Here is a 25,322-nt window from a genome sequence, read left to right as displayed (position 1 = left end):
AGAGGGATATGGGCCAAACACAGGCAGGTGGGACTGATGTAGATGAAACATGTTGGTCGGTGTGGGCAAGTTGTGCCAAAGGGCCTGTTTCCACGATGTATGACTATTATTCGGGCACCTAACGCACCATCACTTTACATTTGACACTGGATGTACAGGAACGTACTCATCTTATAGATGATCCTATAGAGCTGTATAAAATCGTGAGAGGAATAGATCGGGTAAATGCACAGAGTAATGGAATCGAGGACATAGGTTTAAGGTGAGTGAGGAAAGATTAATAGGAATCTGAGGGGTAACCTTTTTTACACAATGCGTGGTGGGTGTATGGAGTGAGCTGCCAGTAGAGGTAGTTGAGGCTGGGACTATCACAGCATTTAAGAAACATATAGATAGGGACATGGATAGGATAGGTTTAGAGGGATAGGGGCAAAATGCAGGTATGTGGGACTAGCGTAGATGGGGCATGTTGGCCGGTGGGGGCAGGTTGGGCTGAAGGACCTGTTTCCACGCTGTATCACTCTGACACTATAAATGCGTCACCTGTTCCTACTGATTTATTTTAGTTCCTGGTCTAATCACGACTGTGTCTTGAAGTTTTAATCATTGCTTTCAACTCCTTCCATGTCATCACTCTCCCACTCGCAGTTTCTCCGGCCCAAAGGTCTGAGAAAGTCGTGCTCTATCAGTTCTGTATGAATGTATGCAGCTAATTTTACTCTAACCCAGCCCAACTGTGTCTTTATCTGTTTACGTCACCATTCTGGAATTCTCTCGCCAAAACTTTCATCCTTCTTTTCCCCTCTATTGTTTGTGAAAAAAGTTCTCTCTGCTTGCCAGCTGTGCCCTGAAATGGCTTGCACTTGGTTTTGTTCACTATCATTCCAGTGATTCCGGAGCTGCACAAATGGGCAGAGAGATGGCAGATGGAGTTTAATGACAGCAAGTGTGCAGTGACGGTCGGATGTAAGGGGAAAATATAGCATTGGATGAGAACGTACAGGGCATGGTTAGCAAGTTTGCAGATGACACAAAAGTGGGTGGCATCGTAGATAGTGAAGATGGTTGCGTCACAGTGTTGTTGTGGAACAGCTCCAAGACCGCAAGAAATTGCAGAGAATTGTGGACATAGCCCAGACCATCACACAAACCAACCTCCCTTCCATCGACTCCATCTACAAGGCTAGCAGCATAATCAAGGATCAGTCTCACCCCTGGTCACTCCCTCCTCCCCTCTCCCTTCAGACAAGAGGTACAGAAGTGCGAAAACGCACACCTCCAGATTCTTCCCAGCTGTTATCCGGCAACTGAACTATCCTATCACAACTAGAGAGCGGTCCTGAACTACTATCTACATCATTGGTGACCCTCGAACGATCTTTAATCGGAGGTGTTTCTGGTTCAGAGAAGGGTCTCGTCCCGAAACATCTCTTATTCCTTTTTTCAAGAGTTGCCACCTGACCCACTGAGTTGCTCCAGCATTTTGTGTCTATCTTCAGTGTAAACCAGCATCTGCAGTTCCTTTCTACACCTATCTTTAATCGGACTTTTTATTGGACTTTATCTTGCACTAAACATTATGCCCTTTATCCTGTATCTGTACACTGTGGGTGGTAAACATGTCTAGTCTTTTCGCTGACCGGAGGGCACGCAACAAAAAGCTTTGCTCTGCATCTCAGTACACGTGTCAATAATAAACTCAAATCAACTATGTTACGATTGAAACTTTTATGAATTGTTTGCATTGTATGAAGTCCTGGTAATGTGTAGTTCCTATTTCTTTGCTCATGGCTCATGTCAATTATCTTTTCCTCCTGTTTCAGTTAAGTTGGATGAAGTACATGCCCACAAGGTTCGTGACATGGAGAACTCACAGCAACAGAAATTGAAAGAGCGGCAGAAGTTTTTTGAAGAGGCCTTTCAGCAGGACTTGGATCAGTACCTGTCCACAGGGTATTTGCAGATCGCGCAGAGACGAGGCAAGACTTTCCATTACTTTAGCATCAGAAATCAAAGCAAATTGTCCTCAAATATTCTCTGCTATGATATTCACACAATGCAAGTCGGTGTACCTTGTAGTATAACTTTAAATGTTTCTGTGTCTTCAACAATATTTCAAGAGTCTTTATTGTCCTATGTCCCAAACAGAACAATTACATTTTTACTTACAGCAGCACAACAAAATATGTAAACGTGTGTGTGTGTGTGTATGTATGTGTGTATATGTGTGTGTGCATTTATATATATATATTTGATAAAGAACATATTCTGTTTATTATTTTGTTTTCTATGTTTACATATTCTGTTGTGCTGCTGCAATTATATAATAGTGCAAAAAGACAATGCCAATGTTCCCAAGTCTACGTAGTTCAGAGCTTATTTAGAGGTTGTTGTGTTTAATAATCTGATGGCTGTAGGGAAGAAGCTGTTCCCGAACCTGGACGTTACAGTTTTCAGGCTCCTGTACCTTCTTCCCGATGGCCGGGGTGAAATGAGTGTGTGGCCAGGATGGTGTGGGTCTCTGATGATGCGGGCTGTTTTTTGAGGCAGCAACTCCTATAGATCCCTTCGATGGTGGGGAGGTCAGTACCCGGGCAGTGATGGACCGGGCAGTGTTCACCACCTTTTGCAGTCTTCTTCGCTCCTGGGCGTTCAAGTTGCCGAACCAGGCCGTGATGCAATCAGTATACATGCTCTCTGTACTGTATACACTGTACTGTATACACTGTATACACTGTACACCAGTATACAGTATACTTCTACAGGTATACACTATATACAGTATACTGTATATAGTGTATACCTGTAGAAGCTCAAGAGAATCCTCTCTGACATATCGAATCTAAATAGAGAAATTTGGAGTTCTCTTTCCCAGTCATTCTTAATTTTATCAAATATAGGTTAAAAAAGAGAAGAGGTCCTGAAAGAAGAATTTAGGGAGTTAGGTAGAGAGTTAAGGAGAAGGACTGCAAAGGTAACAATCTCAGGATTACTGCCTGTGCCACGCGACAGTGAGAGTAGGAATGGAGCGAGGTGGAGAATAAATGCGTGGATGAGGGACTGGTGCAGTGGGTATGGATTCAAGTTTCTGGATCATTGGGACCTCTTTTGGGGAAGGTGCGACCTGTACCGAAAGGACGGGTTGCACTTGAACTCGAGGGGGACCAATATCCTGGCGGGGAGATTTGCAAAGGCTACTGGGGAGACTTTAAACTAGTATGGTTGGGGGGAGGGACTCGAATTGGGAAAGCTAGCAGTCAGTGTGTAAGGCAGGAGGCAGAGAATGGTAGCACTCTGACCCAAAATGTAGGGGAGAGAGAAGAAAAAGAAAATAAACAGAGAATAAGAGATGGTGGGTTTCTTAAATGTGTATATTTTAATGCTAGGAGCATTGTAAGAAAGGTGGATGAACTTAGAGCCTGGATTGACACCTGGAAGTATGATGTTGTGGCGATCAGTGAAACATGGCTGCAGGAGGGCTGTGATTGGAAACTAAATATTCCAGGATTTCGTTGCTTCAGGTGTGATAGAATTGGAGGGGCAAGAGGTGGAGGTGTTGCATTGCTTATCAGGGAAGATATTACAGCAGTGCTTTGGCAGGATAGATTAGAGGGCTCGTCTAGGGAGGCTATTTGGGTGGAACTGAGAAATGGGAAAGGGGTAGCAACACTTATAGGGGTGTATTATAGACCGCCAAATGGGGAGCGAGAATTGGAAGAGCAAATATGTAAGGAGATTGCAGATATTAGTAGTAAGCACAAGGTAGTGATTGTGGGAGATTTCAATTTTCCACACATAGACTGGGAAACACATTCTGTAAATGGGCTGGATGGGTTGGAGTTTGTAAAATGTGTGCAGGATGTTTTTTGCAGCAATACATAGAAGTACCTACTAGAGAAGGGGCGGTGCTGGACCTCCTGTTAGGAAATGAGACGGGTCAGGTGGCAGAGGTATGCGTTGGGGAACAGTTCGGGACCAGTGATCACAATACCATTAGTTTCAATATAATTATGGAGAGGGTCAGAACTGGACCTGGGGTTGAGATTTTTGATTGGAGAAAGGCTAACTTTGAGGAGATGCGAAAGGATTTAAAAGGAGTAAATTGGGACAGTTTGTTTTATGGGAAAGATGTGGAAGAGAAATGGAGGACATTTAAAGGTGAAATTTTAAGAGTACAGAATCTTTATGTCCCTGTTCGGTTGAAAGGAAATAGTAAAAATTGGAAAGAGCCATGGTTTTCAAGGGAAATTGGACACTTGGTTCGGAAAAAGAGAGAGATCTACAATAATTATAGGCAGCATGGAGTAAATGAGGTGCTTGAGGAGTATAAAGAATGTAAAAAGAATCTTAAGAAAGAAATTAGAAAAGCTAAAAGAAGATATGAGGTTGCTTTGGCAAGTAAGGTGAAAGTAAATCCAAAGGGTTTCTACAGCTATATTAATAGCAAAAGGATAACGAGGGATAAAATTGGTCCATTAGAGAGTCAGAGTGGACAGCTATCTGCAGAGCCAAAAGAGATGGGGGAGATATTGAACAATTTATTTTCTTCGGTATTCACCAAGGAGAAGGATATTGAATTATGTGAGGTAAGGGAAACAAGTAGAGTAGCTATGGAAACTATGAGGATCAAAGAAGAGGAAGTACTGACACTTTTGAGAAATATAAAAGTGGATAAGGCTCCAGGTCAGGACAGGATATTCCCATAGACATTGAGGGAAGTTAGTGTAGAAATAGCAGGGGCTATGACAGAAATATTTCAAATGTCATTAGAAACGGGAATAGTGCCGGAGGATTGGCGTACTGCGCATGTTGTTCCATTGTTTAAAAAGGGGTCTAAGAGTAAACCTAGCAATTATAGACCTGTTAGTTTGACGTCAGTGGTGGGAAAATTAATGGAAAGGATACTTTTGTATTGTATTGTATTGTATTCAAATTTATTGTCATTGTCTCAGTTAGAGACAATATATACTTAGAGATAATATATATAAGCATCTGGATAAACAGGGTCTGATTAGGAACAGTCAACATGGATTTGTGCCTGGAAGGTCATGTTTGACTAATCTTCTTGAATTTTTTGAAGAGGTTACTCGGGAAATTGATGAGGGTAAAGCAGTGGATGTTGTATATATGGACTTCAGTAAGGCCTTTGACAAGGTTCCACACGGAAGGTTGGTTAAGAAGGTTCAATGGTTGGGTATTAATGGTGGAGTAGAAAGATGGATTCAACAGTGGCTGAATGGGAGATGCCAGAGAGTAATGGTGGATGGTTGTTTGTCAGGTTGGAGGCCAGTGACTAGTGGGGTGCCACAGGGATCTGTGTTGGGTCCACTGTTGTTTGTCATGTACATCAATGATCTGGATGATGGTGTGGTAAATTGGATTAGTAAGTATGCAGATGATACTAAGATAGGTGGGGTTGTGGATAATGAAGTAGATTTTCAAAGTCTACAGAGAGATTTATGCCAGTTGGAAGAGTGGGCTGAAAGATGGCAGATGGAGTTTAATGCTGATAAGTGTGAGGTGCTACATCTTGGCAGGACAAATCAAAATAGGACGTACATGGTAAATGGTAGGGAATTGAAGAATGCAGGTGAACAGAGGGATCTGGGAATAACTGTGCACAGTTCCCTGAAAGTGGAATCTCATGTAGATAGGGTGGTAAAGAAAGCTTTTGGTGTGCTGGCCTTTATAAATCAGAGCATTGAGTATAGAAGTTGGGATGTAATGTTAAAATTGTACAAGGCATTGGTGAGGCCAATTTTGGAGTATGGTGTACAATTTTGGTCGCCTAATTATAGGAAGGATGTCAACAAAATAGAGAGAGTACAGAGGAGATTTACTAGAATGTTGCCTGGGTTTCAGCAACTAAGTTACAGAGAAAGGTCGAACAAGTTAGGGCTTTATTCTTTGGAGCGCAGAAGGTTAAGGGGGGACTTGATAGAGGTCTTTAAAATGATGAGAGGGATAGACGTGGATAAGCTTTTCCCACTGAGAGTAGGGAAGGTTCAAACAAGGGGACATGACTTGAGAATTAAGGGACAGAAGTTTAGGGGTAACATGAGGGGGAACTTCTTTACTCAGAGAGTGGTGGCTGTGTGGAATGAGCTTCCGGTGAAGGTGGTGGAGGCAGGTTTGTTTTTAACATTTAAAAATAAATTGGATAGATATATGGACGGGAAAGTAATGGAGGGTTATGGTCTGAACGCAGGTATATGGGACTAGGGGAGAATACGTGTTCGGCACGGACTAGAAGGGTCGAGATGGCCTGTTTCCGTGCTGTAATTGTTATATGGTTATATGGTAATATCTATTTGTAATTTCAAAATCAACATAAATAGTCGTTATTAATCCTTTCTGATAAGGGTTCAAATGTAAATTTTTTCCCGAAATTTCGGTTTGATGTGGTAGCGCAAAAAAGGGTAGCCTTCAAAAAATGTCTAATGTGAATTAGGTAAATTATATTTATTGGAGTTGTTCGAAGACATAAAACAACCATCCAAAAACAAATCACAAAAAGCTACTAATCCCTTCCTCTTCCATAACAGAAAGGCTTGATCAGTACTAGAAGGTTGGAAGAGAAAATTAGATAAGATAGGACTCGATAAGATAAAATCATTTAGTCCAAAAAACGTACGAAATTGAAACCATATTCGAAACGTATGTCTTATTATTGGGTTAGTCATATATTTATTCAATCTCGTAATTGTAAAAGGTAACGAGGCCCCTAGAATAGAAGCCAATGATAGCCCTTGTAAGGAATCACTTTCAAGATTTATCCATCCTAGACATTGGGTATCTTCTAAATCTTTTGTCCAAAATGTTAGATAACGAACATTTATCTGCCCAATAGTAGAATGTAAGGTTCGGCAATGCCAAACCACTTCTATTCCCTGACTCATCGTCATCTGCGATTCGACCAACAACGTGGTGTCGTTGGCGAACTTGAAGATGGAATTCGCACTGTGCCAATGTGAATCGATAGATTTTTAACCAACATTTACGTTGCATTGTATTTGTTGACAACACCGTTGCAACATTTGAGTTGGTGATGAGCCAGCAGTAAGTCTGAGGTAACATCAGTCTTTGGAACAAAACATGGGCATGGGGGGACCACCAAGTGGGAGGGGGAAGACCAATGAACAATGCAGGACCCGGCGTGGGGGGACCACCAAGTGGGAGGGGGAAGAACAATGGGCAATGGAGGGCCGGGGGGGGGCGGCTAACAAACTTCAAGCTGGTATGGGGGAACCATTGTGGGGGAGGTGGGGTAGAACAAAGGAGGAGCCGGCGGTGGCACTTGTAACGTGGCCGTATATGGCGGCTATTTGCATACCCTGGATATGCAAGCAAAGGATTTCACTGTGCCCTGTCACATGTGACAATGACGTATTCCATTCTCAGAAGATAGACCATTTTAGGATGAAGTGGAAACTACTGTGTAGGATGGAACTGCAGGTGCTGGTTTACGCCGAGGATAGTCACAAACTGCTGGAATAACTCAGCGGGACTCTGAGGCAGCATCCCTGGAGAGAAGGAATAGGTGACGTTTCGGGTCGAGACCCACAACAATCTCTTCAATTTAAAGTGGGGCGATTTCTCCGGATAGTCCAGTGAATGGAAGATTGATTTTTATGCATAGTCTGTATGGAACAGACTTTATTGTTGAATCCAAGATGGCGCCTAACCCAGGCCACGACGGAACGACAGACGCCAACAGCGAGCGACATCGTCTGACACACTAGCGACCGAACCCAGGCCACGCTTTGTGTGCTAGTCACAGAAGTGGGACTGCAATCACGCATTGCAATCGCTCCACTGTTAAACCTCTACTCTGACAGCAACACTTCTTACTTTAACTACACTCTTCTTTATCTCCTCTCAGATCACGTTATTCCCTTTGTCATGCCTCTGTCCACTGCGGATGGCTCGACTGTAATCATGTATTGCCTTTTCGCTGGCCGGTTGGCACACAACGAAAGCTCTTCACTGTACCCCGGTCGGTACACGTGACAATAAACTCATAACTCATAAACCGGAATGACTATGGAATCAACCATGTTGCACTAGGTATTGTCAGTTAGACAGGTACATGGATAGGACAGGTTTGGAGGGATGCGGACCAAACGCAGGCAGGTGGGTCTAGTGTAGCTGGGACATGTTGGCTGGTGTGGGCACGTTGGGCCGGAGGGCCTGTTTCCACTATCACTCGATGACTCTGACATATGATCTGAGAATAGCTTTGTTACCGACTGCAATGTTCCATCAATGGAACCCCATGGATAATGTCATTTTGCTTAATAAACCCACAAGGGAAAACCTAAGCAACCAGGTGTGTGAATGTTTGGGGCTTGGGTAGGTTGTAAATTGTCCCAGAGGCAATTAATTATACATGTCTTTGTTCGTCAGGAGAAGAATTGTGTATATTTGGATAGACACAAAATACTGGAGTAACTCAGCATGTCAGGCAGCTTCTCTGGAGAAATGGAATAGGTGACGTTTCGGGTCGGAACCCTTCTTCATCTGATTTGTCGTGGCCCTCTCTCACCTCCAGACATCCCCCCCCCCCCCACACCGAGAGATCAGGAAATTCCCAACACATCATTAATGTCTCCTGGAGGACAGGCAACGGAGGCAAAAGAGTGAATTTAATGTGCAATTTTCCACTGAGATGCAGAGGCAGTTATGATACAGACTTGCAAATTGCTTTAAGTATACTTCTCGATCTCACATTGAATGAAAACATCCATTGGATTGAATTACATGGAAGAATGCACATCAACTTTAACTGCTTCCCGACTGTCTGTTTTGTGGGTAGCCTGTCCAAATCTCCAAACAGATTTCATCTTTGCCGTCTGCAAGAGGACGTCTCGGCCAGGGTGCGACTCGTCCTTGATTATGCTGCTGGCCTTGCTGGAGTAACTCAGTGGGACAGGCAGCATCTCTGGAGAGAAAGGATGGGTGACCTTGTAGGCCCATTGTAGGTGTGAACTCTAAAGGGAAATAATGTGTTATAGACAATAGACAATAGGTACAGGAGTAGGCCATTCGGCCCTTCGAGCCAGCACCGCCATTCAATGTGATAATGGCTGATCATCCCCAATCAGTACCCCGTTCCTGCCTTCTCCCCATATCCCCTGACTCTGCTATATTTAAGAGCCTTATCCAGCTCTCTCTTGAAAGCATCCATAGAACCAGCCTCCACCGCCCTCTGGGGCAGAGAATTCCACAGACTCACCACTATCTGTGAGAAAAAGTGTTTCCTCGTCTCCGTTCTAAATGGCTTACCCCTTATTCTTAAACTGTGGCCCCTGGTTCTGGAGTTGATTACTCTTAACTTCCACACTGTTTACCTCTTGAGAAAGATGATGAATGGGGCAAGTGTTTTACACAGAGGGCAGTGAGTGCCTGGATCACATCTGCCGGGGGTGCTGGTTGAGGCAGACACAACAGTGGCATTTAATAGACTTTTGGATATGCACATGGATATGCGCCTGCACATTCGAAGGGCCGAATGGCCTACTCCTGCACCTATTTTCTATCATTTCTATATGCAAGGAATATGGGATATAGATTATGTGAGGGCAGATTAGGGATAGTCTTGGCATCATTGTCGGCACAGGCATAGTGGCCGAAGGCCTGTCTTATGTTCTTATTCTCTTAAAATAGCTTCAGGGGCAGGTAGAGTTGCTGCCATACAGCGCCAGAGACCCGGGTTCCATCCTGACCACGGGTGCTGTCTGTACGGAGTTTGTACCTTCTCCCTGTGACCGTGTGGGTTTTCTCCGGGTGCTCCGGTTTCCACCCACACTCCAAAGACGTGCAGGTTTGTAGGTTCATTGGCTTCGGTAAGTTATAAAATTGTCCCGAGTGTGTAGGATAGTGTACAGGCTGATTATTGTTCAGCGCGGACTCGATGGGCCAAATGGCCTGTTTCTGAGCTGTATCTCTAATGTCTAAAGTAAAGTCTCAACCATCTCTAGAAATAATTTGGCTTCAAATTGTTACAGCTGAAAATGTTAAAGATTCTATTATTGGCTACCTAACAGGCAGGTTAAATTAATATGAAAAGCTCATTTTATTCAATATTGGTTTTTGGCTGTTTAGTTTAGATTTATGAAAGTAAATTGGTTTAAATATATGCCTCAGGTTAAAGCTTTAATATATAATGTTAATTCTAACATTAGGGCAGCATGGTGGCTCATCGTTAGAGTTGCTGCCTCTCAACGCCAGAGACCCGGGTTTGATCCTGACTACGGGTGCTGTCTGAAAGTGGAATCATATAGAATCAGTGAGAATGGATGATCGTTGGTCGGCACGGACTCGGTGGGCCGAAGGACCCGTTTCCTGTATCTCTAAACTAAACTAATCACAGCTAACGGAGTGTATCGTGTATCATGTATCTCGATTGTAATCATGTGTTGTCTTTCCGCTGACTGGTTAGCACACAACAAAAGCCTTTCACTGTACCTCGGTACACATGACAATAAATTAAACTGAACTGTAAATTGGAAAAATAACACAGTTGAGTGGCGCAGCGGTAGAGTTGCTGCCTTGCAGTGCCAGAGACCCAGGTTCAACCTGACTGCGGGCGCATTCTCCCTGTGACCGCTTTGGTTTCCTCAGGATGCTCCGGTTTCCTCCCACACTCCAAAGATGTGGGGGTTTGTGGGTTCATTGGCTTTGGTAAAATTATAAATTGTCTCGAGTGTACGAATTATTCTAGTGTACGGGATGATCGCCGGTCGGCGAGGACCTGGTGGATCGAAGAAGCTGTTTCCGCTTTGTATCTCTAAAGTCTAAAGTGTGAATAATTGTTCAAAACCATAGGTTAATGTCAAATTCACTAACAAAGATACAAAAGAAACATTCTGCATTGCAAGGGACTCGTTGAAAGCAGATTTAATATTTTAGTTTCTGAAGATACAATGCGGAAACAGGCCATTTGACCCACCGTGTCCGCACCGACCAGCGATCCTTGTACTCTACACTATCCTAAATACACTAGGGACAATTTACAATTATTACCAAAGCTAATAAACCTACAAACCTATCCGTCTTTGGAGTGTGGGAGGAAACCGGAGCACCCGGAGAGAACCCACACTGGTCACGGGGGGAACGTACAAACTGGGTCTCAGGTTGCTGCAAGGCACAACTCTCCCGCTACGCCATCGTGCTGCCTGATATTTGAATCATCGCAATATGTAGAGAAAGAAAGCATAGTTTCAGTGGAATATTTTATGTTCCAATATTGGATGGACAACTTATAGTTTATAGTCAGGGAACACGAGGCGTTTCTTACATAAGCAAGTCACATACATACAACACAAAGTGCTGGACTAACTCCGAGAGTCTGGCAGCATCTCTGGAGCAGACGTGTTCCGTTTACAAGCTGTGATTAGTTTAGTTTAGAGATACAGGTGCACAACCTTTTATCCGAAGATCCAAATAACGAAAACCTCCGAATAGCGGCCATTTTTTCGGTCCTTGAAGAAAGGTCCTTGAAAACGTTCACCGAGGGTGGCCTGCAGAGGTGACAGCGGAACCTCCGGTCGGTCCTCGAAGAAAGGGGAACTAAATCCCCATTCATAAAAGAGAAGGTGAGGGTATATTGCGCGGGAGGGTTAATAATTGACAATATGCTGCTGCCTGCCCGCTGAGTTAAAAAGTTCCCACGGTAGACTCACGATATACAGTGTATCGTGAGTCTTGCGTGGGAACTTTTTAACTCAGCGGGCAGGCAGCAGATTGTCGCTCCCTTCAGTTTCACCCCACCTACACCCCTCTGCTTCCCGGCCATGTGTGTGACCCCTTCCCTCCCCTCTCCAGCTCCCCGCCCATTGCACCGGCGCGGGGGCTTTGCGCTGTCTTCATGTCGGCGATAACAGGTCAGTGCCAGTCACCGGAGACGTCAGGAGCAACGGGACACCGACCCCCAGGCCCACCACAAGCACGGAGATCCCAGAGACCCACAGCCAACAGCAGCCCAGCCCAGCCCCGCTCCAACTACAGAGGAACCTGGGTTGCGGATGACGGGGCGCAGCTCGGGGCGTCGTAGGGGCCCATCAGGGAGCGGGTTCCTGTTGGTCTTGACGTCTCCGGCCACCTGCCATCCTCCGGGAACTGTACCGCCCTTGCAGGAGAGTGGGGTTGTTTGCAGTTGCAGAGGGAGGGGGCAAGGGCGGTACAGTTCCCAGTCTCAGCTCCAGTCCAGGGGGGTGGCCGGAGACGTCAGGACCAACGGGACACCGACCCCCAGGCCCACTGCAAGCACGGAGATCCCAGAGACCCACAGCCAGCAGCAACTCCAGCCCAGCCCCGCTCCAACTCCAGAGGAACACGTAGGGGCAGAAGCTGATGGTGTGCAAGGTACGTCTTGTTCTTGGGGTGGCGGATGAGGGGGCGCAGCTCGGGCTGTGGGCAAACTGCCACTTGTCGCCGTAGCGGCCCATCGGGGAGCGGATTCCTCTGGAGTTGGAGGGGGAGGGGGTTATTGTGCTGTTTGATCGCCCCCTGCTATCCCAGGGACAGGGAGACACAGCGGCTTTTTAGACTGGTGGGCAATCACTTCCAAAGTTCTGCCCACACAGTCAGTACACCTCTCCTACACTGCATTTCATACAAACATTTATTCTGCAAGAAAAAACTACATTGAAGACTCAAACTCGCGACCGGGTTTACTGCCGGGATCAAGGCGCAAACTCGCGACCTTGCGGATATGAGCCGAGCACTCTACCACTGAGCAGCCATTAAAATCTACGCTAAAAAAATTCCATTCCGAAGACCGACAAATTCTGAATTACGAAAAGTGGCTGGTCCCAAGGCTTTCGGATAAAAGGTTGTGCACCTGTACAGGAATTGGGCCCTTCGGCCCACCGAGTCCGCGCCGACCAACTATCATCCGTTCTCACCTGATTGTATATTATTCCACTTCCAGACAGCGCCCGTAGTCAGGATCGAACCTGGGTCTCTGGCGTTGAGAGGCAGCAACTCTAACGCTGAGCCACAGTGCCGCTCTAATGTTGGATTTAGCATCATATATTAAAGCTTTAACCAGAGGCGGTTAATTTTTAAATTTTTTTTTTAAATTAGGTGCAGGAGTAGGCCATTCGGCCCTTCGAGCCTGCACCGCCATTCAATATGATCATGGCTGATCATCCAACTCAGTATCCCGTACCTGCCTTCTCTCCAGAGATTCACCACTCTCTGTGTGAAAAAAGTTTTTCTCATCTCGGTTTTAAAGGATTTCCCCCTTATCCTTAAGCTGTGACCCCTTGTCCTGGACTTCCCCAACATCGGGAACAATCTTCCTGCATCTAGCCTGTCCAACCCCTTAAGAATTTTGTAAGTTTCTATAAGATCCCCTCTCAATCTCCTAAATTCTAGAGAGTATAAACCAAGTCTATCCAGTCTTTCTTCATAAGACAGTCCTGACATCCCAGGAATCAGTCTGGTGAACCTTCTCTGCACTCCCTCTATGGCAATAATGTCCTTCCTCAGATTTGGAGACCAAAACTGTACGCAATATTCCAGGTGTGGTCTCACCAAGACCCTGTACAACTGCAGTAGAACCTCCCTGCTCCTATACTCAAATCCTATCAGTGTCGTCAAAAGATATTGAACATTTCAAAATCCAGCAGCGACACTTGAGGAAACACCGCGCTTCACATACGTCATCACGCCGCAAATTTTTCAGTGACCTGATACGTCAGTCAATGATGCCGGCAGTCGCCGAAAAAATCGGCAAGTGGGACAGGCCCTTAACGTTTAGTGCAGGGTTAAAGCCCTGTCCCACGGTACGAGTTCATTGCAAGAGTTCTCCCGAGTTTACCCTGTTTCGAACTCGGAGATTTACGATAATGGCCACTCGTCGGTACTCGGGGCTCTCGTGGACATTTTTCAACATGTTGAAAAATCTTCACGAGTCTTCCCCTGCTTACCTGCCGTTAGCGAGTCTTCCCGAGTACCTGCCGTTAGCGTTACGAGCTGCTAAGAGACGTCCCCGAGCTCCGACGTACCCGCTACGTTCATTCTCCGTGCTTACCACGAGTTTGATTTTTTTTAAACTCGGGAGAGCTCTTGGAATGAACTCGTACCGTGGGACAGGGCTATAAGGCTAGTAATGTCCGATCATGGATAGTCCGAGGGTCACCAGAGAGGTAAATGGTAGTTCAGCACTGCTCTCCGGTTTTTATTTCTCCTCTTTCCAGTCCAGTTCTTTTCCTTTAATTCTGCAATTACTTTTCCTCATCCATAAATTTAAAAATAACTTTTGACTGCTCATCCAGATGAAAGCATTCAACCTTATGAGATGCCTGCAGGTCATCGCAAGGATAAACACATCTGAGCATTGCAGAACAGATTTCAGTTTATTTTTACCAGATTTATTCCGCAAACATCTGGAGAATAAGTTATATTTTATCACAATATGGTCATGCACCAGCACTCAGCAAAAATTAAATCATGCTTATATATTTTCAAAGAAAAATCAAAATGGAAGTTAAGGGCAAAGGGGCAACATTTCCCTCAATGTATCCTGAAGCCATAGTTATACAGCATGGAAACAGGCCCTTTGGCCCAACTCATCCATGCTGACCAGATTGCCTAACTGAGATAGTCAATCCCACTTGCCTTGGTCCATATTCCTCCAAGCCTTTCCTATCCATGAGCCTGCCCAAGTGTTAGAATTCTACCATAAGACATAAGAGCAGAATTAGACTATTTGTCCCATCGAGTATACTCCACTACTCGATCATGGCTGATCTATTTTTCCCTCTCAACTCCATTCTCCTGCCTTCTCCCCACAACCTTTGACTGTAAATGGCTTGATTGTAATCATGTATTGTCTTTCCGCTGACTGGTTAGCACGCAACAAAAGCTTTTCACCGTACCTCGGTACACGTGACAATCAACTAAAGTAAACTAAATGTCCTTACTAACCACCAACCAATCAATCTCCTCTTTAACAAGTGTATGACACTGACTTGGCCTCCACAGCCATCTGTGGCAATGAATTCCACAGATTCACCACCCTCTGACTAAAGAGATTCTTCCTCATCTCCTTCCTCATCTCCTCTCACGAAAACCTATGCCCACTATTTTCAAACTCTTACTTTGGGGGGAAAAGACTGGCGTTTTGCCATATCTATGCCTCTCCTATAAAAGAGTTATGTTCAAGTCATAGGAGCAGATGTCGGCCATTCGGTCTATTCCAAATTAGTAGTAGACATTGCACTACTCCGAAGTAGACATTGAGATATTCAATCATGGCTGACCTAACTTTCCCTCTCAACCCCATAGCCCTTCTCCCCATAACCCCTGACACACAGATTAATCAAGTATCTGTCCATCTCCGCCTTAAAAATATCTAACTGCTCACAATACTCCAAATGCTGTCTGACTAGTGCCTGATAAAGCCTCAGCATTACATCCCTGTTTTTATACTAAATGCTCTTGAAATAAATGCTAATATTACATTTGCCTTCCTTACTACCAATTCAACTTGCAAATTAACCTTTTGGGAATCCTGCACCAGCACTCCGAATTTCTGAATCACGTTCACATTAGGCCATTCGGCCCATCGCGTCTACGCCGCCATTCACTCATGGCTGATCTCTGCCTCCTAATCCCATTTTCCTGCCTTCTCCCCGTAGCCCTTGACATCCGTTCCTCTCCCGATTTAGAAAATAGTCTACGCCTTTATTCCTGCTACCAAAATGCATGACTTCACACTTTTCTACATGAGGTAGATGGGTGGTCAGGACCAACAACTACCTCCCCTAACTCAGCGGTTCACCGAATATGGTTTCTCTAACTTTGCCTTCTCTCTCTCTCTTTGTTCCTCATCCTAGTTCGCCGACTAGTTTCACTGTCCTCCTGATTAAAGTTTAGTGATTGTACGCCTCGTTGTCACCTTCCCCTCAACTAACAATGAACCATTCTATGTTTCCTTGATCACCGTCCCCTTTGATCTGTGTTTTCACACCTTACCCTGCCATATCTCTATGTCTCCCTCTCCCGTGACTCTCAGCCTGAAAAAGGGTCTTGATCTGAAACGTCACCTATTCCTTTTCTCCAGAGATGCTGCCTCTCCCGCTGAGTTACTCCAGCATTTTGTGTGTATCTTAGGTGTAAATCAGCACCTGCAGTTCCTTCCTACACAAGCACCTCCCCCAGCAGCTCATATACCCACCATCCACTGAGTGAAACGTTGCCCATCATGCTCCTATTAAATCTTTAACTTCTGATAGGAAAGAAAACTGAAGCATGAAATCAGATAAAGGAGGTGGGGGTAGAGGACCCAAAGGAAAAACGTTGATAATACATCACGTACTATATCTTCCAGTTAATAGTGCCAGAGAACTGTGGAAATAAGCAGGTTCCTTGCTATTTTATGGGGTGATTTGCAGAATTGCATAAGCTGATACCAGAACTGTAACACTGCCAGAAACAGATTCAAGATAGACTTATTCTGCCTTTTTAGAGTCATAGAGTTATACAGCATGGAAACAGACCCTTCGGCCCAACATGCCTACACCGGCCAACATGTCCCATCTGCACTAGTCCCACCTGCCTGCGTTTGGCCTATATCCCTCAAAACTTGTCCTATCCATGAACCTGCCTAACTGTCTCTTAAACGTTGGGATAGTTCCAGCCTCAACTACTTCCTTTGGTAGCTTGTTCCATACACCCACCACTCTTTGTGTGAAAAAGTTACCCCTCAGATTCCTATTAAATCTTTTCCCCTTCACCTTAAACCTTAAACCTATGTTGTCTGGTTCTTAATTCCCTTACTCTGGGCAAGAGACTCTGTGCATCTACCCGATCTATTCCTCTCATGATTTTCTACACCTCGATAGGATCACCCCTCATCCTCCATGGAATAGAGTCTCAGCCTCCTCCAACATCTCTCTACAGCTTAGGCCCTCGAGTCCTGGAAGCATCCTCGTAAGTCTTCTCTGTACCCTGTCCAGCTTGACAACATCTTACCAATAACATGGTGCCCAGAATCAAACACAATACTCACCATACAAAGATATATTGATTGTAGAAAGGCTAACTTTGAGGAGATGCGAAAGGATTTAAAAGGAGTGAATTGGGACATTTTGTTTTATGGGAAGGATGTAGAAGAGAAATGGAGAACATTTAAAGGTGACATTTTATGAGTACAGAATCTTTATGTCCCTGTTCGGTTGAAAGGAAATAGTAATAATTGGAAAGAGCCATAGTTTTCAAGGGAAATTGGACACGGTTCGGAAAAAGAGAGAAATCTACAATAATTATAGGCAGCATGGAGTAAATGAGGTGCTTGAGGAGTATAAAGAATGTAAAAAAATTTTAAGAGAGAAATTAGAAAAGCTAAAAGAAGATATGAGGTTGCTTTGGCAAGTAAGGTGAAAGTAAATCCAAAGGGTTTCTATAGCTATATTAATAGCAAAAGGATAACAAGGGACAAAATTGGTCCATTAGAGAGTGGACAGCTATCTGCAGAGCCAAAAGAGATGGGGGAGATATTGAACAATTTCTTTTCTTCGGTATTCACCAAGGAGAAGGATATTGAATTATGTGAGGTAAGGGAAACAAGTAGAGTAGCTATGGAAACTATGAGATTCAAAGAAGAGGAAGTACTGACATTTTTGAAAAATATAAAAGTGGATAAGTTTCCAGGTCCTGACAGGATATTCCCTAGGACATTGAGGGAAGTTAGTGTAGAAATAGCAGGGGCTATGACAGAAATATTTCAAATGTCATTAGAAACGGGAATGGTGCCAGAGGATTGACGTACTGCGCATGTTGTTCCATTGTTTAAAAAGGGTTCTAAGAGTAAACCTAGCAATTATAGACCTGTTAGTTTTACGTCAGTGGTGGGCAAATTAATGGAAAGGATACTTAGAGATAATATATATAAGCATCTGGATAAACAGGGTCTGATTAGGAACAGTCAACATGGATTTGTGCCATGAAGGTCATGTTTGACTAATCATCTTGAATTTTTTGAAGCGGTTACTAGGGAAATTGTGATGAGGGTAAAGCAGTGGATGTTGTATATATGGACTTCAGTAAGGCCTTTGACAAGGTTCCTCATGGAAGGTTGGTTAAGAAGGTTAAATTGTTGGGTATTAATGGTGGAATAGCAAGATGGATTCAACAGTAGCTGAATGGGAGATACCAGAGAGTAATGGTGGATGGCTGTTTGTCAGGTTGGAGACTAGTGACTAGTGGGGTGCCACAGGGATCTGTGTTGGGTCCACTGTTGTTTGTCATATACATCAATGATCTGGATGATGGTGTGGTAAATTGGATTAGTAAGTATGCAGATGATACTAAGATAGGTGGTGTTGTGGATAATGAAGTAGATTTTCAAAGTCTACAGAGAGATTTAGGCCATTTGGAAGAGTGGGCTGAAAGATGGCAGATGGAGTTTAATGCTGATAAGTGTGAGGTGCTACATCTTGGCAGGACAAATCAAAATAGGACTTACATGGTAAATGGTAGCGAATTGAGGAATGCAGTTGAACAGAGGGATCTAGGAATAACTGTGCATAGTTCCCTGAAGGTGGAATCTCATGTAGATAGGGTGGTAAAGAAAGCTTTTGGCGTGCTGGCCTTTATAAATCAGAGCATTGAGTATAGAAGTTGGGATGTAATGTTAAAATTGTACAAGGCATTGGTGAGGCCAATTCTAGATTATGGTGTACAATTTTGGTCGCCAAATTATAGGAAAGATGTCAACAAAATAGAGAGAGTACAGAGGAGATTTACTAGAATGTTGCCTGGGTTTCAATACAATACAATACAATACAAATTTATTGTCATTTGAGCCCCAGTGAGACTCAAACGAAATTTTGTTTCCACAGCCATACAAACAAAAACAATGTCCTACAGACATACACACAATTAAGTTCACACAAACATCCATCACAGTGAACCTACTGTGATGGAAGGCAAAGTCTTTTCTCTCCCCTGCTCTCAATTTCTCTCCCGATGTCCAAGCTCCAGGCGGGTGATGATAAGTCCCATGGCCATTTTAGGCCGCGCGGGGCGATTTACGGCCCCGCTCCCGGTCTGAAAGTACAAGGTCGGAGCCCCAGCGTGCGATGGTGAGTCCCACGGCCATGAAGCCGCGCCGGGCGATGTACGGTCCCGGTCCGGGTCGTTCCAACCCCGCGACACGGGCTGGAGAAGTCGCGTTGCGGGAGCTCCGGGAAGCGGTCTCTCTCTCCCCCCGGACCCGCGAGCTCCCGATGTCCCAGTCCAACGGACCTGCGGCTGCGTTACTGGAGCCTCCGAGCCCCAGGAGTCGAGTCGCAGCAGCGAGTCACCACAGCTCCCCACGCTCCGAGGCCGGCCAGCCCCACGATGGTGAGTAGTCCCACAGCTCCGCAGTCTCCCGAGCCCCCGGGTCGTTCAGGTTGGAGGCCGCTCCACGGTGCTAGGCCCCAACGACAACGGAGACCCGACAGGGAAAAGGTTGGGTCTCCCGAACAGGGAAGAGATTTAAAACGGTTTCCCCCTCCCCCCCCCCCCCCCCGCCCCCCACATATACACATTTAAAACCAAGCTCAAAAAAACACAAACACTACATTTAACTAGACAAAAATAAAAAAAAGACGGACAGGCTGTAGGAGCCGCTGCAACGAGTCGCGCCGCCACCAGGAACTGCAAACTAAGTTACAGAGAAAGGTTGAACAAGTTAGGTCTTTATTCTTTGGAGTGCAGAAAGTTAAGGGGGTACTTGATAGAGGTCTTTAAAATGATGAGAGGGATAGACAGAGTTGACGTGGATAAGCTTTTCCCACTGAGAGTAGGGACAATTCAAACAAGAGGACATGATTTGAGAATTAAGGGACAGAAGTTTATGGGTAACATGAGGGGGAACCTCTTTACTCAGAGAGTGGTAGCTGTGTGGAATGAGCTTCCAGTGGAAGTGGTGGAGGCAGGTTCCATTTTATCATTTAAAAATAAATTGGATAGGTATATGGAAGGGAATGGAATGGAGGGTTATGATCTCAGTGCAGGTAGATGGGACTAGGGGAGAATAAGTGTTCGGCACAGACTAGAAGGGCCGAGTTGGCCTGTTTCCGTGCTGTAATTGTTATATGGTTATATTCTATTATCAGGAGGCTCCTCTTAAAATGCAAGTCGTAACATTATTTTTTGCTTACATTCCCTATTAATGCTGCAAAAAATTGCTAAAGATATGTCTGAATTTAACAACTGAGGGAGGCGGGGTAGGTGCTGGACGGGGGATGTCAAGATAATTTACATGGGGAAAAAACATCTGAGCTAAGTGCACATCTCAATTTCAGATTATATGTCAGGATATGTCAGATACAGGAAAAAGGGACCAGGGAGTCACAGTTGAACAATAAGGGGTAGGTCATTTTGGACTGAGATGAGGAAAAACTTTTTCACGCAGAGAACTGTGAATCTGTGGAATTCTCTGTCACAGAAGGCAGTGGAGGCCAATTCGCTGAATGTATTCAAGAGAGAGTTAAGGGCCTGTCCCACGAGCATGCGACTCCAAGCGGCAAGCGCGACCTAACGTGGTTACTTGAGCCGTACGGCCTCGCGGGGCCGGTCCCACATCGATCGCCGGAACCGTATGGAGTTTTGCGGAGCTGGTCCCGACATCGCGCGGGCTCCGAAAAACTGACCGTATTCAATATTTCCGCGCGGCAACGGCCTGCAGCCACCTCGACGCCGTACGCACCGCCTCGAAGGGCGTACGCAGCGTCTTGACGCCGTACGCAGCGTCTTGACGCCATACGTCACGCGCGAGCTTCCCGCGGACTTCGCTCGAACTTCACGTCACTCACTCAACCTCCGCGCGGCCCCCGCTTCCGTTTGGTCGCGCTCGCCGCATGTAGGCGCATGTTGGTGGGACCAGCCCTGTACGGGGATCACTCGACCTCCGCACAGCCCCCGCTTCCGGTTTGGTCGTGCTCGCCGCATGCAGGTCGCATGCTCGTGGGACAGGCCCTTTAGACATAGATCTCCAACAGAATCAAGGGAAATGGTGAGAAAACAGGAACGGGGTACTGATTCTGGATGATCAGCCATAACCATATTGAATGTGATCATGGCTGATCATCCCCAATCAGTACCCCGTTCCTGCCTTCTCCCCATATCCCCTGACTCCGCTATCTTTAAGAGCCCTATCTAGCTCTCTCTTGAAAGTATCCAGAGAACCGGCCTCCACCGCCCTCTGAGGCAGAGAATTCCACAGTCTCACAACTCTCTGTGTGAAAGAGTGTTCCCTCGTCTCCATTCTAAATGGCTTACATCTTATTCTTAAACTGTGGCCCTGGTTCTAGACCCCCAACATCGGGAAACATGTTTCCTGCCTCTAGCGTGTCCAAACCCTTAATAATCATATATGTTTCAATAAGACTTCCTTTCATCCTAAACTCCAGAGTATACAAGCCCAGCCGCTCCATTCTCTCAGCATATGATAGTCACGCCATCCCGGGAATTAACCTACGCTGCACTCCCTCAATAGCAAGAATGTCCTTCCTCAAGTTAGGGGACCAAAACTTCACACAATACTCCAGGTGTGGTCTCACTGGGCCCCAAAACAACTGCAGAAGGACCTCTTTGCTCCTATACTCAACTTCTCTTGTTATGAAGGCCAACATGCCATTCGCTTACTTCACTGCCTGCTGTACCTGCATGCTTACTTTCATTGACTGATGAACAAGGACCCCAGATCCTGTTGTACTTCCCCTTTTCCCAAAGACACCATTTAGATAATAATCTGCCTTCCTGTTTTTGCTACAAAAGTGGATAACCTCACATTTATCCACATTAAACTGCATCCGCCATGCATCCGCCCACTTACCCAACCTGTCCAAGTCACCCTGCATCCTCATAGCATCCTCCTCACAGTTCACGCTGCCACCCAGCTTTGTGTCATCTGCAAATTTGCTAATGTTACTTTTAATCCCTTCATCTAAATCATTGATGTATATTGTAAATATACTGTAAGAGAAGGTTCCCAGTGATGGATGGATGAACAAAAGACTCTAACAATAAAGTCGCGATCAGAGATTAGGCGCTACGGTGGCGCAGCGGTAGAGTTGTTTCTTAGTTTCTTGGTCCTCCAAAATATTCCAAATGAAATTTAAACTGGAGGTGGCCTCACAACGCCAGAGACCTGGGTTTGATCCTGACTACGGGTGCTGTCAGTACGGAGTTTGTATGTTCTCCCTGTGACCTGCGTGGGATTTCCCCGGGTGCTGCGGTTACTTCCCACACTCCAAAAATGGACAGGCTTGTACGTTGATTTAGCTTCAGTAGAATTTGCAAATTGTCCCTAGGATAGTGCAGGATATTGCTAGTGAGGCAGCGTTTGGTGGGTTGGTTAGTATTTTTCAGAAGCAGTGCCTGACACATTAACGCCAAGGGATTGTGACTGTAATCACCGCTTGCAGCATCCTTCTGACAGGGGGGCAGTGGTATCTAAAGCAACCTAGTTATCCCTTAGATAGTCACAAGCTGGAGTAACTCAACGGGTCAGGCAGCATCTCTGCAGAGAAGGATGGGGTGACATTTCTTCAGACTGTCAGGGGAGAGGGAGACACCGAGATATGGAAGGGTAAGGTGTGAAAACGAGGTCAAAGAGGTCAAAGATCAAGGAAAATGTAGAATAGACAGAGAGTCCAAGACTGAAGAAGGGCCTAGACCGGAAACGTCACCCATTCCTTGTCTCCAGAGATGCTGCCTGACCCGCTGGCACAGTAGTACAAATGTGGCCTCACCATTCACTTGCATCAATTTTTGTGTTTTGCTGTGGTTTTAATGTGTTTGATGTTGATCATTTTTGCAGAGCCCATTGGCAGCATGTCCTCCATGGAGGTCAACGTGGACATGCTGGAACAGATGGATCTCATGGACGTGTCTGATCAGGAAGCTTTGGACGTATTTCTCAACTCAAGTGGAGATGATAACAATGAAAATTCTCCAGTGTTCGGTAATGTTTAGTTCGTTTAGTTTAGAGATAGAGCACGGAAACAGGCCCTTTGGCCCAACGGGCCCACGCAGACCAGCGATCACGGGTTCAATCCTACACACACCAGGGGCAATGTACAAACCTGCTCGTCTTTGGAGCATGGGAGGAGACTGCATTGCACTTGCCGAATAGCGAAAGGCCTCGATAGAATGGATGTGGAGAGGATGTTTCCACTTGTGGGAGAGTCTAGGACCAGAGGTCACAGCCTCAAAACAAAGGACGAACCTTTAGAAAGGAAATGAGGAGGAATTTCTTTAGTCAGATGGTGGTGAATCTGTGGAATTCATTACCACTGAAGGCTATGGAGGCCAAATCAATGGATAATTTTAAGGTGTGGATTAGTACGGCTGTCAGGGGTTATGGGGAGAAGGCAGGAGAATGGGGTTGGGAGGGAAAGATAGATCAGCCATGTTTGAATGGCAGAGTAGACTTGATAGGACGAATAACCTAATTCTGCTCCTAGAACTTATGAAACCAGAGCAACAGGGAGAACGTACAAACTCCGTACAGACAGCACCCATAGTCCAGATAGAAACCGAGGTCTCTGGTGCTGTAATGTTCTGTTCCTGCATGTAGGCGTCCAGAGACCAAATTAACTGCGTGAAAAGTGATTTGTGAATTACACTGGTCACAAAATAGTCTCACAGGTCTGCCTGTTATAAATGACGTTTTAAAAGTATCAGGGAAAGTTTCTTCATGGATAAGAAGTTTAGAGGGATTATGGGCCAAACGCAGGCAGGTGGGACTAGTGTAGATGGGACATCTTAGTCGGTCTGGGCTGAAGGGCCCGTCTCCACACTGTATGACTCTATAACAGGAGTGGATGGGAGGACCTGGGGAGGGGGTGGGGTCACAGTGAGCCCGGTCGCTGCAGAAAGTTGAGGGAAGGGGAAGAACAAAAGGGAAAGATGGAACTGGTGATGGGATTCCATTGGTCGATGTCAAAGCAACTTATCCAACCCTGGGTAGACAAAAGTGCTGTAGAAACTCAACGGGTGCAGCAGCATCTATGGAGCAAAGGAAATAGGCAACGTTTCGGGCCAAAACCCTTCTTCAGACTGATGCAGGGTGGGGAGAAGAAAGGAGAAAGGAAGAGGAGGAGCCCGAAGGCTGAGGGAGAGCTGAGAATGGGAGGAGGGGAGGAGACAGCAAGGGCTATCGGAATTTGGAGAAGTCAATGTTTATGCCGCTAGGGTGCAGACTGCTCAAGTGGAATATGAGGTGCTGCTCCTCCAATTTCCGGTGGTGCTCACTCTGGCCATGGAGGAGGCCCAGGACAGAAAGGTCAGATTCGGAATGGGAAGGGGAGGTGAAGTGCTGAGCCACTGGGAGATCAGGTTGATTATTGCGAAACGAGCAGAGGTGTTCGGCGAAACGATCGCCAAGCCTACGCTTGGTCTCACCGATGTAGATCAGCTGACATCTAGAGCAGCGGATGCAATAGATGAGGTAGGAGGAGATGCAGGTGAACCTCTGTCGCACCTGGAACGACTGCTTGGGTCCTTGAATGGAGTCGAGGGGGGAGGAGGTAAAGGGACAGGTGTTGCATCCTTGTGCGTGCTTGTGACAGCTCGAGTCTGCCACCATGTGGTGGATGTGTGCATCAGTCTGCACACTAATGACCAGACGATGTGACAATTGCTCAGCAATGCATCGAAGATGTGCAGTGTCATTTTCATGTCTGCAGTTTAGACTTTAGTTTAGACTTTAGAGATTCAGTGCGGAAACAGGCCCTTCGGCCCACTCAGTACGCTCCAACCAGTGATCACCCCATCCACCAGCACCATCCCACACACTGGGGACAAGTTACAATTTTTACCGAGGCCATTTAACTTCCAAACCTGTATGTCTTTGGAGTGTGGGAGGAAACCGGAGAAACCCACTCGGATCATGGGGAGAACGTACAAACTCCGTACAGACAGCACCAGTAGTCAGGTTGGAACCCAGGTCTCTGGCGCTGTAAGGCAGCAACTCTACCGCTGCGCCACTGTACCACCTCACCCTTTGAGTTGGAATTGATCTATCAACCTGGGAACATGGAGGACACAGCCAACTTAAAAGAGAAGGAATCAAATTACTTATAGCGACTTTCAGCAAAGTTAATAATCCATGAAATAAGTAAACAGGCAGAATTGAGCAGAGAGGAGCCAAGTTAAATTTGCATAGGAAATAGATTGCCTTAAGGAATGATTAAATCTATAATACAATGGAGAGCAAGTACACAATTCATGAGTGTAGTACCACAGGTGAAAGAATGCGCTTTTTAGTCATTTGTGGCTATTTTGTCCATCTCAAGTGTACAAAATCATGAGAG

At 45.7% G+C, this 25,322-nt stretch overlaps 1 protein-coding gene across 1 annotated transcript in view; it reads left to right on the top strand.

Moving 5' to 3' along the window:
- The window catches only part of dtnbp1 (dystrobrevin binding protein 1), a 158,006-nt gene that overhangs the window by 123,724 nt on the left and 8,960 nt on the right, over positions 1-25,322 (top strand). Inside the window, exons 8-9 of the mRNA XM_033014256.1 lie at positions 1,824-1,979; positions 22,826-22,969. Coding sequence (XP_032870147.1) covers positions 1,824-1,979; positions 22,826-22,969 — 300 coding nt within the window. The remainder of the gene's footprint in view (positions 1-1,823; positions 1,980-22,825; positions 22,970-25,322) is intronic.

The sequence above is a fragment of the Amblyraja radiata genome, chromosome 2 (assembly GCF_010909765.2).
Source record: "Amblyraja radiata isolate CabotCenter1 chromosome 2, sAmbRad1.1.pri, whole genome shotgun sequence".
Lineage (NCBI taxonomy): Eukaryota > Metazoa > Chordata > Chondrichthyes > Rajiformes > Rajidae > Amblyraja > Amblyraja radiata.
This window is presented reverse-complemented; position numbering and strand designations above follow the sequence as displayed.